The sequence below is a fragment of the Cervus elaphus genome, chromosome 31, assembly GCF_910594005.1.
Source record: "Cervus elaphus chromosome 31, mCerEla1.1, whole genome shotgun sequence".
Classification (NCBI taxonomy): Eukaryota; Metazoa; Chordata; class Mammalia; order Artiodactyla; family Cervidae; genus Cervus; species Cervus elaphus.
The window spans coordinates 16603986-16618622 of NC_057845.1; the positions used below are offsets into that span (position 1 = coordinate 16603986).

The 14637-nt window shown below is 30.2% G+C and overlaps 1 protein-coding gene across 2 annotated transcripts in view; it reads right to left on the reverse strand.

Moving 5' to 3' along the window:
• NCAM2 (neural cell adhesion molecule 2) overlaps positions 1-14637 on the reverse strand; it is a 530165-nt gene that overhangs the window by 27032 nt on the left and 488496 nt on the right. The window contains exon 16 of one of the 2 annotated variants that reach the window (XM_043892667.1): positions 2361-8476. The exons of the other annotated variant lie outside the window; for it this stretch is intronic. Within the exon in view, the coding sequence (XP_043748602.1) occupies positions 8370-8476 (107 nt within the window). The 3' untranslated portion in view covers positions 2361-8369. Of the gene's footprint in view, positions 1-2360; positions 8477-14637 lie in introns of those variants that run through there. 2 annotated transcript variants of the gene reach the window in all.

A 14637-nucleotide genomic window follows, 5' to 3' on the forward strand; every position in this document is an offset into this window, starting at 1 on the left:
TGGAACATCCAGGCAAAGGAATATCATTCAATACTACAAAGAAATGAACATGAAAAGATATAGAGGCACATGAAAAGATATAGAGGAATTTTAAAGGTACATTACCAAGTGAGAGAAGCCAATCTGAAAAGACTACTTACTGTATGATTCCATCTATATGACAACACAGAAAAGGCAAAACTCTGAACACAGTAACAAACATCAGTGGTTGTCAGGGATTAGCAAAGAGACAGGGGTGAAAAGGCAGGCAGAGAACAGAGGATCTTTAGGGCACTGGAACTATTTTGTATGATACCATAATGGTGGATACATGTCATTTATATATTCATCAAAACCCAAAGAATGTGCAAAACCAAGAGTAACACTCAATACAAACTATGAACTCTGGGTAAAAAAATGATGTCTCAATGTAGGTTCATTGATGATAACAAAGGTACCACTCTGCATGATTATAATGGAGGAGGCTATGCTTTTATCAAGATAAGAGGTATATAGGGACTTGGTACATTACTCTCCATTTTGGTGCAAAGTTGAAACTATCCTAGAAAACAAAGTATATTTAAGAGCAGGAAAAATGTTAATATTTTAAAATCTTTATGGGAATGGTTAATAGGCCTGAATCAACTGAGAATGTCTATAAATACATTCATGTCCTTTAACAATTACCAAAATGTGACATACTAAGTTATGAGTAACACACAGGCAAATCAATCATTTTCAGTTTCCTGTTTTTGTATGAGGACTATAAATGAACCATACTGAATAGTGCTGTAGAGAAATATTTCTATTTCCTTAAATAAACTTTCCTTCATATCTGAGCCATTTGATGGAAGAGTCTCAGGATAGTATATGAAAATCCAATTAATTGTTCTTCTGTTTTCCACCAATAAGCACCAAAAAGTAGAATATGTTTCTTTTCATTTTTCAAGAGCACCAGTGAATTTTGCATTTAATCTTTCAGGTAATGTACATATCCAATTCAGCCATGGTGAAATCATATAGAAGCAATGGCAAATGGAAATTTGTCATTCAGAGATTCTTCAAATCAGAAATGCAAGTTTGAAGAGACAATTGTTAGTTCTGTTTTGCCCACATTTAAACAAATAAAAGATTATATTCTAATATGATTTTTAAAATAATTTCATATTTCTCCTTGTAATAATAAACAAGAAATCAGTAAAGAAGCAAGCATATAGCCACTATGCAAATTATGTACTGAAGTTGCTTATTTTGATTTCTTAAAATGAAAAGGATAGATGTTGAAATGGAAATATCTATTTTAGTTTTCGTTAGACAGTAAGAAAATTATTTTATATAAAGATAATATTATTTATTTCTACCAAAAATATAAATAAGTCATTTTTAAAACGTTTTTAGACAATGTATAAAAATCAGAAAATAATAAAATTTAACTTGATATTCTGAGACTATATACTCTATGTGAGTTTATTACACTGATCATGAAAATAAATTCAGCTTTATGTGTAAGTTGAAGTGAGAAACATAACAGCCGCTTAAGAGAAGTACCAGGAAGGCATGGTGGTCAGTTAATACACAGCCTGTCCTTTGCCAGAAAGTTTTGTCTATGGTCCAATCAAGAAGTCAAAGGAAGTAGATCAAAGCTAGAAGATCATGTAAGTAATAGACAAGAGATTTAGGTATACCTCCTTTCAGTGTTATTTGATAAAACAAACATACAAGGAAAACAGAATATGAGTAACTTGACTATGTCAATGACTAGTCATTCTTCTCTGATCCTCAGATTGTTGCTATAATGATAATGGTGTTTGATTAGAATGCTAGAATATATTTGCTCAAATCTCTTTAGCTTACTCACAGTGGCCCCCCAAAATAAAGTAACATAAATCTAACCAGGTAATATAAAATTACTGTGACAGTCACTATGAAAATGTTCAAATATCCCCAGATACTTCCCATTTGATACCATATCATTTTTAAGGAGCTTCAGGAAAAATAAAAACAAGAACAGAAAAAAAAATCAGCTTACCTCTTTCTCTCTCCCAATATATAAAACTTCTATAACTATTTTATCAACTGAAAGAAGTTCAGCATTGTAACAAAATATAGATATTATAATTTTCATTTTAAAATGTATGTGAACATTTTAATGAGTGGTCTTTATTTTAAGACATATATTTGGAAGAAGGCTGTTCTGGATAAAGGAAGATTAAGCATGCCTTAAAATAATGCAAATCTTGAAAATGAGTATTTTCCCTTTTGTAATTTCTACACACTATTTAATTTTTAACTGGCAATGCAATAACTGACTGTTTGTAAAAGAGAAACATATATGCATGTCTAACCATACATTTATTACATTGAGATATTGAATCTGATCAAGTTAGAAATGAAAACACAGAAGACAGAAAAGGTTTTTACCAGTAATAAAGAAAACACATATAGCAAAGGTTTTCCTCAGTTTTCTTTATTACAACAATGGAGACACAGAAGTACAGAAAATAAAATGACATTTAATATACTATGAAACTCATGCATAGGATTACACATAGTGCTGGAAATTATGTCACGGGTTTTAAATAAGAGATGATATTGAGGACAATACATATATAACATACATTTTATTTTAAGAAAGGCTATGATGAAAACAAATGCAATTAAAATGATCAGAAATAGTCACTTTAAAACAGAACTGTTATATATAAAATCAATGTTAAGATGTGAGATAAAAATATTCTTGAAAGAAGTTCATGAATTATGGGTGTTCTTTAAGACAGTAATTTTCAATTTCTTACTTTTTAGAAAAAAAGGATTTACTAGAGATTTATTTCACAGTGCCCATTTAGTACATAGATAAATATGGCATAATTTAAAAGTTATGTTATCTCTGAATATTATGCAATATTTCCAGTTTATACCTATATTTCCATTACTTAAAAATGGAGTGATAAAGAATAACTAAATTCAATTTGAACATACACAAATAAAGAAACTTTACAATGTACCTAGGCTTAATACAACCAACATTAGATTAGTTCATACTTAAAAGTTAATTACACTTGAATGAGTATATCTTTAAAAAGTAGGTGGAATAATAGTCTACAGCAAAGACACTAGGACATCAGTTGCAGTTCAAATCACCTCAGATACACTACTAGAACTTTTGAACATATGTGTTTTCCTTGGCTATTTTGTTTTTCAATTTTGCTAACTAGTAGCTAAAAACCGATATTCTAGGATAATCCATTCTTTCTATAACATTTAAGGGCAGGTATTTTAGACCTCCAACTAATTAGTTAGTAACTATGGGGGAGGGGAGGATGACTATCAGAGATTTTTACCTGATTCATAATCTTAGGTAAGATAAAGAAACTAAAGGTGTTTGGAAAATAAAGCATTGATATTAGATTCTCATCTCTGATTTACTTCAGAACAATTAAATTAGATTGAATCCATTCTCCTACCAAAATACTAAGATGCTACTTTTATAATCATTATGTGTTATATCAAATTTGTAAGCACCATGTAGTAAAAAGAGATATTACACACATCATATATCATACGGCTGATTCATGCTGATGTACGGCAGAAACCAACACAATATTGTAAAGCAATTACCTTTCAACTGGAAATAAATAATTAAAAAAAATTAAAGATGTTAACTCTAGATAATTACTCAAGTTTAGATGGTGGTGGGGCAGAAAATATGTTAATTAGATGTTTGAAACTTTTCCCCTTTAGTTAAGACCTAATATCTACTGTTAATATCTTCTGAATTCTAAGATTATCAAGTATTAATAGTGATTAAATACTACTTCATTTTTTAACCAACTGATTTAAATAAATATAGACTTTTTACCAATATCAATTTATATTGAAATCATCTCAGGGCAATTTGTAGAATATTCATATCTCCAAACATCTGAAAAGAAATTTAAGCTACCCATTCAATGCATTAACTTTGTTTAAGGTTTTAGGACATATATATATACCACAAATTCTGAAATTTAAAAATTTAACAGCAATTAACAGAAAAGGAACAGAAGAGCTGCATCTTATTTATTCATGGCCAGAAATTGAGAGGGAACGAGAGAGAGTAGGAGGGAAGGGAGGAAGGGAGAGAGAGAGAATAGTATAAAGAAAACTTTAGAAGGAAGAATGAAAGAAAATAAAACCAAGAGAAGGCTTACTTGATTTTACTTATTCAAAAGTGGGTTTAAAAAAAAAAGTGGGTTAAAGGATACTACATTATGTCTCACAGATTTGAGCCATAATAAAATACATAAAATGACAAATTTAGGTATGAACTTTTCATCTAGTATCTTTATTCAGTGAATGGAATTCTAATATATAAGGGCTATGAAACATGGAAATGACAATATTTAATTTAGGTAGTGTCCTAAGAGGTAATTTATTTAAAACTCTTAATGCTGCCAATATCATAATCGGAAACAAATAGTTGGAGAGTTTTAGATAATTTTATGACTAGAAATGTTGCTTAACTACTATAAACTGAAAAAATACATAATATTAGTTATTTTTGAAAGGTAGATACAAACATATTTACCTACTGCATTAGTGATGCAAATATTCATCTTGAATTGTTAAAATCATTTGTAATCTAAAACTTGTATTCTTTTATTCTTAGTGTAGGTGTATTATGAATAAAAAGAATGCTTTTAATATATCTGAAAGTACCCATCCAGATCTAAAAGTTCATGGCCTAATTCCTCCTCAAATATTATATTTTGTTCAATATAAATGAAAACTCATAAATCCACCTGTCCAGATTAAAATACATTTTAGAATATTCCTTACTTAAATTTTAATTTAAATTAAATATAATTAATGGGAATTATTAAATAGAAAATATGAGTTGTATAATCATCTCCAAATTGTATAACCTATGAACTACTATGCATACTTGTAATTTTACTAATTAATTTTAAAAGAAATGCTGAACACCCAAAGAGTCAAAATTATGTGCAATTTGTGCAATTATTCTTACTAATTGACATATATATAATATGTTAATCCAATCTCTAAAATTTATTTATTTATTTAACATTGTTAAACACTTGAGATACTTTAAGCTAATAAAAAATTTTAAGAAAAATGAAGTCATTAAGAGTTTTAAGAGTTTGTATAATAGTTTGGAAAGAAATATGGGTATAGGGTTTATACCAATGAATAATAGTATTAGAACAGAAAAGCCAAAAATCAAAATTAACTTAAGGTTCTCCCATGTAAGACAATATTTTTCATAGGAAAGAATGTTTTATTGCTGCCTCCTAGGCATAATCTGTTAACATATCTGAAATGTAGTTTGATGGGCCCTAGAGCTATCTGATAAATAATTAGAGCTTGAACTGGGGTCGAGAGACCAGTAGGGATAAATGATAAATGGATAAAAGAAGATAAACTTGGAAAGGGTTGGAAGAAGAAAAATGATTTCAAGTTTATATAAAAAATTAATCAGGATGCTCCACGTGCAAATAATGGCAACTATGCATAAGCAAATCAACCTAACTTTATAACTGGTAAAATATGGTCTAAGCAAACTGTTAAAATGCTCTAACATTTGATCATACAATATGTACAACAATGAACATAGGCACATAATGTTATATATAATGAATAACATAAAACTCACCTTACACACAAGTTCATATTTATACATTTAGGCACAGAATTTTATTTAAAAATCCACTGGATTAAAAAAAGAATATTGGATGGTGCTAGGAGAATTTTTATGTCTTGCTTACCAATAATCACATTTCCTTAGATCTATAGCAGATTTCAATGAGACAAAACATAACTGTCAGTTAGACTTGGTGGTTGTACATAACAAAAGAAAAACCCAAGTAATAAAAAATATAATTCAGCAACATTTACATTTATTACAATATAAAATAACAATCTGACAAGGTAATTTATACTCTCTAAGGTTTTACTTTTTGAAAGGCAACAGCTGCATTGCTTATACTTTTGTGCTCTCCTATTTCTTATAGACATAAGGCAAAGCACAGGATTTATATTTTAAGATGTCTTGAGAATATTTTTTAACTTATGCACATCTTAGAACTGTAAAATAACTGTTCATATAAGAATAGATACTTGGCCAAATAATAAATAGCTTATTAATTTTAGGATTAATATCTTGACTTGGACTTAGATGTTTAAAACACATAAATGAACAACTCATTAAGTGTAAGTAATTCTGCTAAGATACTAGAATTTTAATTTTAGGTTCTTTTCTGACCTGTCCAAATATCAGTCTAAGTATCATGTAAGCTAGACTGAGTGTTCTTCATATCACTGTTGGTGACTTTGAATTATAGATTATAAAATTAAAAAAAAATCAACTCTGTTATCCTATTAAAGACATATTACATGTTCTCCACAAAAGTATTTTGTAATCATTTTCTATATCAAGATAATTTCTATGACTTTCTTATGGAAATATTTATAATATTGGCAAGATCCAGTCAGGTTATAACAAATGGAAAAGTTTGTTCACGCAAGTGTTACTGGAACTCCTTTTTTCCTAGCACTTGTTACATATCATTAGTCAACATATCTATAAGTCTTATCCAAATCCATGGGATGTGAGATGCTATCATGGAGTGTAGTATGAAATTATAATTAGTTTTTCAATACACAGAATCACTGGTTAATTTCATTTTAAAACTAGAACATTTCCAACAAATAGGTTAAATCCCCACACTGCATGAATTGGTAGGAGGAAATCCCTTTGTCTCAGCAGGGGAAAAAGAAGTGTGTTTAATCTGTAAATGAGTCACTTCTGCATTCTTTAGGTTTGCTGTTAGCTCAGAAGAAAGAAGTATAGCAGTGGACAGCAAAGAGTTTGGAAAGATAAATTACAGAACAGACTACCAAAGGTTGGTGCACCTTTACATCCTACATAATAGGATCCTGTGGGTATTTCATTGAAGACATAAAAAACAATAAATACAACAAAACAAATTGTTTTTGATGACTGAGTCTCAAAGCCCAGAAATCAATCATTTGATTTACCATGTGAGCCATTGACATTCTTGTTAATATATGTAAATTTGTCCTCCTAATTGTCTTGAATACATAGTAAGAATTACTTGCTAGAGTGTAGCTGGGAATGAAAAACACAAAATACTTTTTTCTCATTTGGTAATGAATGAAATGTGAAAATAAAAATCATTATTCATGCTACTCCATCAAATCCAGCCTCCTCTGAGTGCTGGAATCTAGTAACACGTCCTCATCTCAATTTCATCTTCTGGAAAGTAGTGGCTAAAACATTTACTTCTCTCTGATCTTACAAAGAAACTGACTCAGGTTTCCAGGAAAAAGTAATAAGATTTTATGTTAGAACATGAATACCTGATGTTACCTCAAAACACAATTCAAACCTAGTACACAGGGTGCAACTTTTAAAATACAATCAACTTTAACTTACTATTTACTTTGGGACAAATGCAGAAAGGTAGTTTTATTTATTGAAAACTAAAAGTCTAGATTTTTGGTATTCAAATTGAAGAAATGAGTCCGGTTCACTTTAATTCCTTATGATATTTTATGTGAATAAGAGGAAAATCAGGCAGCACATAGGATATACACATTTAATGTATTAAAAGCTATCAGGTTTATGTTTTATATAAATGGAAAACACTATGAAATATTATGTTTATAAAGTTCTAAGCCTACATTTAAAGGAATAACCATCAAATCAGTATGAAAGAGCCACAATTCTACATCACAAAATTTCTATTTATACAGAATTTGGCCATGGATATTGAGTTATATTTGTAAAATAATCAAATGAAAGAAGATTAGATATAGCAAATGCTTAAGTTCCAAATGGACTTCTGTGGGGGCTCAGACAGATGGTAAAGAGTCCCCCGGTAAAGCAGAAGACCAGGGTTCGATCCCTGGGTCGGAAAGACCTCTTAGAGAAGGGAATAGCTACCCACTCCAGTATTTTTGCCTGGAAAATTTCATGGACATAGGAAGGAGTCTGGTGGGCTATACAGATCATGGGGTCACAAAGAGTCAGACACAGCTGAGTGACTAGCACTTTCATTTTTAAGTTCAAATGAAAGTGACATGATATTTAACATGGCCAACTTTAGAAATTAAAGTTGAGAATGAAACAAGTTACTCTGTGAACTAGTACTTGGAAGAAACAATCTTGGTTTAAAGTCCTTTTGTGATTTCCTGACAAATTATCTACTTTAAAGGTCAACAATTTGGGGTAGGGAAAAAAGGCTCACTATTCATGGGTGAGGACACATGCATGTTTAGTTGGACTTTAGAAAATATTTTATTGCAATTTTAGATTAGCCTTGTAAGTTTTCAGGGCAAAAAAGGAAATATATGATATAGCAACAACATTAAAACATGCAAGACAAACTTATGACTATAATGAAAGAAAACGCAGCAGCATTCAGCTGCCATGACTGGCTTCCATTTTCGCCTTTATTCGCTTCACAGCATTTATCTGTATGATGAAAATTATTTTTGAAAGTAGAACAAGAAAATAATAATTAAGGAAAAAGAGTAGAGTTACAAACATGAAAATAAAAGAAAAGAAAAAAGTGACAGTAGGAAAGAAAAAAGGAGAAAATAATTAATACAAGATGTACACAAAGCTACTACCAATTACCTGCAAAAAAATATTTTGATACAAGACAAAGAATAAAAAAATCTAGTATAAAATGCTTCTACATATTTGTCACATATTAAAAATATAACTGAGGCTCAACATTAATAATGTTTATTTCACATAACATAGACATTAGTTATATCATTGATTTCTCAAATGTGAACATTGTAAATATGTTTTACTGAAGATACAACTTTTTAGAAAAAGGCCACCAGTCATTCTACGGTGTCACTGGTAAATTCGCACTGTTACTTAAATATGAGCTCATATTCTGTAATGTTTGCTAATAGTACATTTTTTGCTATCATATTTTCTTAGAAAACACATTTAATAAAAACAGTTATATTTTAATAATGAATGAAGTACCAAGAAATATAATTAAAATTATAAGTTCATACAGTGAACATTTGCAAAAGAATAGAAGCGAGGAACATTAACTCAATTGGCCATAGGTACATGTGACACATATGTTATTGCTGCTCATTTAAAATAATTTTGAGAAAGACAATGAAAATAATTTACAGAAATTTATTTTTATATTATGTGCTAAGCCAAATAAATACTGTCTTGAACGTATCATTAGTTTTTAGACTTGGCTGAGATTTCCACGTTGTTAAAATAAAGTTCTTCCCCATTAACTGAACTTCAATCTCACCATTATTTTAGAATTTCTTTTTATTCTAAAACAATCATAACCTTAAGAAAACATTTTAGCATTTGCCATAAACTTGAATATTTCATTTTCTGTTCGTGCTATTTGGAGATGAAATATACACTAGTCTTGTTGAAAGTAGAGTTGAAAGCCATCAAAATAATTTCACTCTATAGTTCACTATATGTATAATCAAAAAGTTAATTATAATAAAAAACTAACTGAAAAAATGTTAGCAATATATTTATTGGTGATGATTTATGTCACCTCTCTATATGGATGGAATTATGTGTCACCAAATTATATTGAGTCAATGTAAATATTAAACATGTGTTCTGTTCATAGTAACAAGAGAAGAAAAAGGAAGCAGTTGCTAAAAGATACTAATGTGGTTTTTGCTTTTCAGGTTTTTTGGTTAAACAAACAATATTAAACATGTTGTAAAGCCAAAAGAAATTGCAATAAATATTTTCAGAGTAATTTTATTACCAAAAAATTTTTAAGGCAGTAGATTATAGTCATTCTAGCACGTTAGGAATATTTTTAGCCATTGAAATTACAGAGGAAATCAATAAATATCATTTTATCAGTCTCTAGTTCCATAGATGGTTTTGTAGTCAGTTTTACAAGAGTAATTTGTCATCACTACTGAATATTTTCAATGTTTATAAAATAAAATGAGATAGAATTATGCTGTATGAATATCCCAAATTGATTGTGGCTGTTATTTTGTACACTTTTTATGTGAATCAAGGGACACAACATTCAAAATAAACACATATTTAATAAGTGAGAATAGGGAAATATTACTAATCATAAAACATTTTTAAAGTCCAAATTATAAACTATGGACTGATGCAGTGTCCACTAAAATACATACATAGAAAAGCCACTATTATGAACAGAATGTATTACATATGAATGTAAGGTAAGCCTATTGTTAAAAAATAGTCCCTCAGTCCAACAAATAAATATACTCTAGATTTAGCTTGTTGCTTTACAAAAAGAGTTAAATATATCTGAATGTACATAAGTAATGGGTTTTTTAATTCAATGTCTGTACACTTTATTTTGACAGTCTATAATGCACACTGTTTAAAATATAAATTAAAACTAAATTAACTTCTAAATTTCATATATATTTTTCCAATTAAATAAGATTGCTACTTTACTATATATATTAAACAAGATTTGCTAGTTTATTATATATAACTGATTGAAAATATGTTTGAATTTATAATGTGTGTTTTAAAATGGAATAAGAAATTATATGAGTAACTATACTGAAAGTATATAAATATATTTTTTTCCTATTTTGCTGATACATAATTTTGTTATTGTTGTTGTTGTTTTGCTGATACGTAATTTTAACTCTACAGTATTTTGTGGGTTTAAAGGCTCCCCAATCTACCATCAACCATCACAGCTTCTAAAATTGCCCCAAGAATCCTCCTAGGGCTGAATCAAACAATTCTTGAATTATAAGGGTATATCTTTTATCTGTCTTTCCAAGAGACCTTAGTAGTCTCTGGATTCAGTCACAAAAATTATACATTATTTTGTAACATATTTATAGATAAAATAAATCTTTTATTGCTTCCCCTTTTCCAGTACGCTGCTATATCAGCTGTAGAGTTTAGAGCGTATGACTTCTATCTCCTACCTTCTCAGATAGTTTTGTCTGTACATCGGTGACTTTTCCTTGACTGTTTGATCTGTTTCATTGGCTGTGTAACACGCTCTAGCCTTTTTCATCATAAAAATCCTTCTAACACTGACATTTTCCCCGCTCTGCTCACCTTCATGCAAAACTTCTTGAAACCCTTAAATTAACATGGAGTCTAAACCGGCTAACTTTCCATACGATCCTCAGCCCATTTCCACCTAATTTCTCTCCCCCAAATTTCAGCACATCTGTAAACAGACTTCACGTTTCTTTCAACTGAGTTTCATTAACCTCTCAGCAGCTTCTGGAGGGACAAATGTGATTGAGAACTTTTCTTCTGGAAATACGACTGCCCCTTAACTTCCAATATAACACAGCCTTGTGTTTTTCCAGGAACTCTATGACATCTTAGTCTCCTTGGGGGTGGGGTGGGGCTGCTTTCCTCTTCATGTGTATTATAGTTCCCTGGGATGCAGCTCTTAACACTCTATTAGTCTTCAATAACTCAACAAGCACCCCGTGAATACCGATGCTGTATCAGACACCCTTCTAGGTACTGGGAGGCACTGATGAGTATCACAGACATCAGTTATTTTTCACAGAGCATAGATATCACTCACTGTGTGGTTTTATCCCCACACAGGACTAAATACCAGTCACTAGTAAGGCTGACACCATCACAGGGCTGTTTCCAAGTCATGGCTGTCTTTTCATCTCCATACACACATACCTAACACCTATTTGACATTTTAAAGTTAATGAATAATGAACTGATCTTATGTTTGATTTTTATTCTAAAAATCCTGCTCTGCTTATAAGATTCTTTACCTGCAGAAATAATACCAACAATGTTAGAACTGTCCAAGCAAGAAACTCATAAGTCATCAATATCTGTTGAATCCACTCTGTTAAACAGGCAGGTTAGTCTACATCTACAGTGTGCCTGGAATTTATTCAATGTTTTCTTTTCTTTTCTTTTTTTTTACTGTAACCACATTTTTTTAAAGCATTCATGTTCATCCAACTCTTGCTTCTACCAAGATGAACAAGATTAATCTGTGTAAAATGTCCATATGCTCATAAACTCCCTGCTTCAAATGATTTCTTATGACTTTGAGGATCTGTTTTAAAATTATTTATATGGTTTTTAGAAGATTTTGGATTATATAGGTCACAGGTCCCTCTGAATCCTTATTTTTGTTCACATACCTCCAGGTTCTTTTCCAGCCATGCTTTTGATAGGTCTTAAAGAAAATTAAATTCTTTTCTTTTTTTTTCTCAAAAACTTTATTTCCCTTGAAGGCTCACTCCCTACAAGTTTCTTTCAGAAAGTCACTTTCCAAGGGAATCCTTTCTTAACCCCCATCTAACTCAATAAACTAACTACACTTGCCAAAGACTTTGCTGGCAGCATGTTGCACCAGCATATCTTAGTTGTAATTACTTGGTGGTTATTCTAACTCTTGCTGTATGTCTATCTTCCCTCTAGATTGTACAGTCTTTGAATACAGGAGCCAGTTTCGTGCTTTGCACAGATAACTCCTCTGTACACATCACAGTACTTTTCACAAAGCAAGACTCTAATAAATACCTGGAATGAATGAATGAATAAATCCTAACATTACAGAACCAGAAGAAACTAGTGTAGAGATTAGGAAATATGCGTCAAGAGAAGCTAAATGACATGAGCAAAGTTCAAACTATAAATTGTTTTCCTTCTAGGCAGTGCTTGCAAACTGACTTTCCAAAATAAAAATAAAAATTTTTATAGTAAATGCATCATAGCATACATTACTTATTTCTGTGCTTACATATATATGTTACATATATACACACACACACATACATATATATATACACACACATATATAGTCTGTCTTTATTTACTTTTTGGTTTATACTTACTATTCATTTTATTAACAACAGTGTCTTATAAAATAGCATAGCAAGAACTCTGGGAGTATAATGTAACCTGCCTGAAATCTATTTAGTTATTTTTCTTACAGTTTGTATCTTATGTATAAAGTATAACTAAAATACTGCCTTTCATTTAATAAAATATTCATTTTAATCTTGATAAAAGTAATTATTCACTCCAAGTATATGAGCTAAATTAAAAATGTAAGGGGATGAATTTCACCCTAGCAATCTTCCTTTGAAGATTCTGATTCAGATTAAGAATCATATTTATATCATGGTCTGATATCTTCATAGAGAATAATTACTACAAATGTTATTCCTTTTAACTGTAGAAGCAGATATTGATGTTTAGCACTCACAGAAACAACAAACTAGATAGTTCATTCAACCATTCTTCTTATTTAGGTGTATCATCTTAAAGGACATGGAATTTCTCATATGATTTAAAGTAGCTCTGATCTTGAACAAATACTTTAACTTCTTAAAATTGTATCTGTAAAATGAGGATAGCTCTTCCTTGCTCAACTCAGATTTAGGAAGAAAATGAGGTCATAAATGCAGAAGTACTTTCTAAATTATAAAAAGTGCCACTACAATATAAGATACTCAGTTATCCACATTATTTCTAGATACTTCCACCTTCCTAATTTCAAGTTATAATTGGAAATATTAATTATGTAATACAAAGCTATGATATAAATTAATTTTAAACTAAGCAATAATAGTTACTTTTTAATAGAAAGATTATTGTATAAATCTGCATTCAATTGAAAAATGATGTATGATATAACAAAGCCATACCAATGAAACTAATATTAATATGAAATTACAAGAGGATTAAATAACATGACTGAACTGACAAATTTTGTTTCCCAGTCTCAAAAATACTATGCAATAATACTGATACTTGATTATAATATGACTTAAATAAGTCATATTTATGAATATAGAGTTCTGATGTCTCATTGATATATAAAAATATATGTGTATATATACATGTATGTATAGAATTTACCATTAAATATTAAATATAATATGTGAAGGAACAATTAATACTAAAATATGACCAACATGACAACTCACTGACAGAGTTGACTGACTTGAGTCAGGACAAATTCTTGCATATTCACCTCTATAGCATGTATCTGAAAAAAAATTTTGATATACCTTCTACAGATTTTGATAATATCACTAGCATAAAATGATGTAAGCACTATTAACTATTAAAAGTAGTCACCAGTGTGCTGTGACTACCAATGATGAGCGGCTTGAAATGTTTTGAGCTTCTTTGAAACTCTATTCACTGTTCTTTCTAAGGGGTATCTGTGGTTGTTTCTGCCTCATCGTGTGATAGAGTTTATCTTTCCAAACACAACTTGCTTGGTCAGGCATAAATGGGCTCATCATTATCTTTGCCCATATCTCATAAGTGGAGGACTGGGCCCCATGTGTTTGGCAGAGAAGTTTTCGCCTTTGTAAAAGCTTTTTCTGGGCTCAAAGAATATTTTTCATGTTGATTTTTAACAATTTCTTTTACTCTCCAACCTCCCCTTCTGCTCATTCTCTCTCTACCACTTCAACCACTAAAGTCTAAAATTTTCAAACTGCATTTACAAATGAACCAATCTTTCTGGCAACAGAAATTGAGAAATCATGACTAAGACATGTAAATAACCATGACTAAAACCTAGAATGTACATCTCCTGCTATAAAATTATGTTTTCAATATCAAGAAAAAAATACAGAAGTGTTATAAAA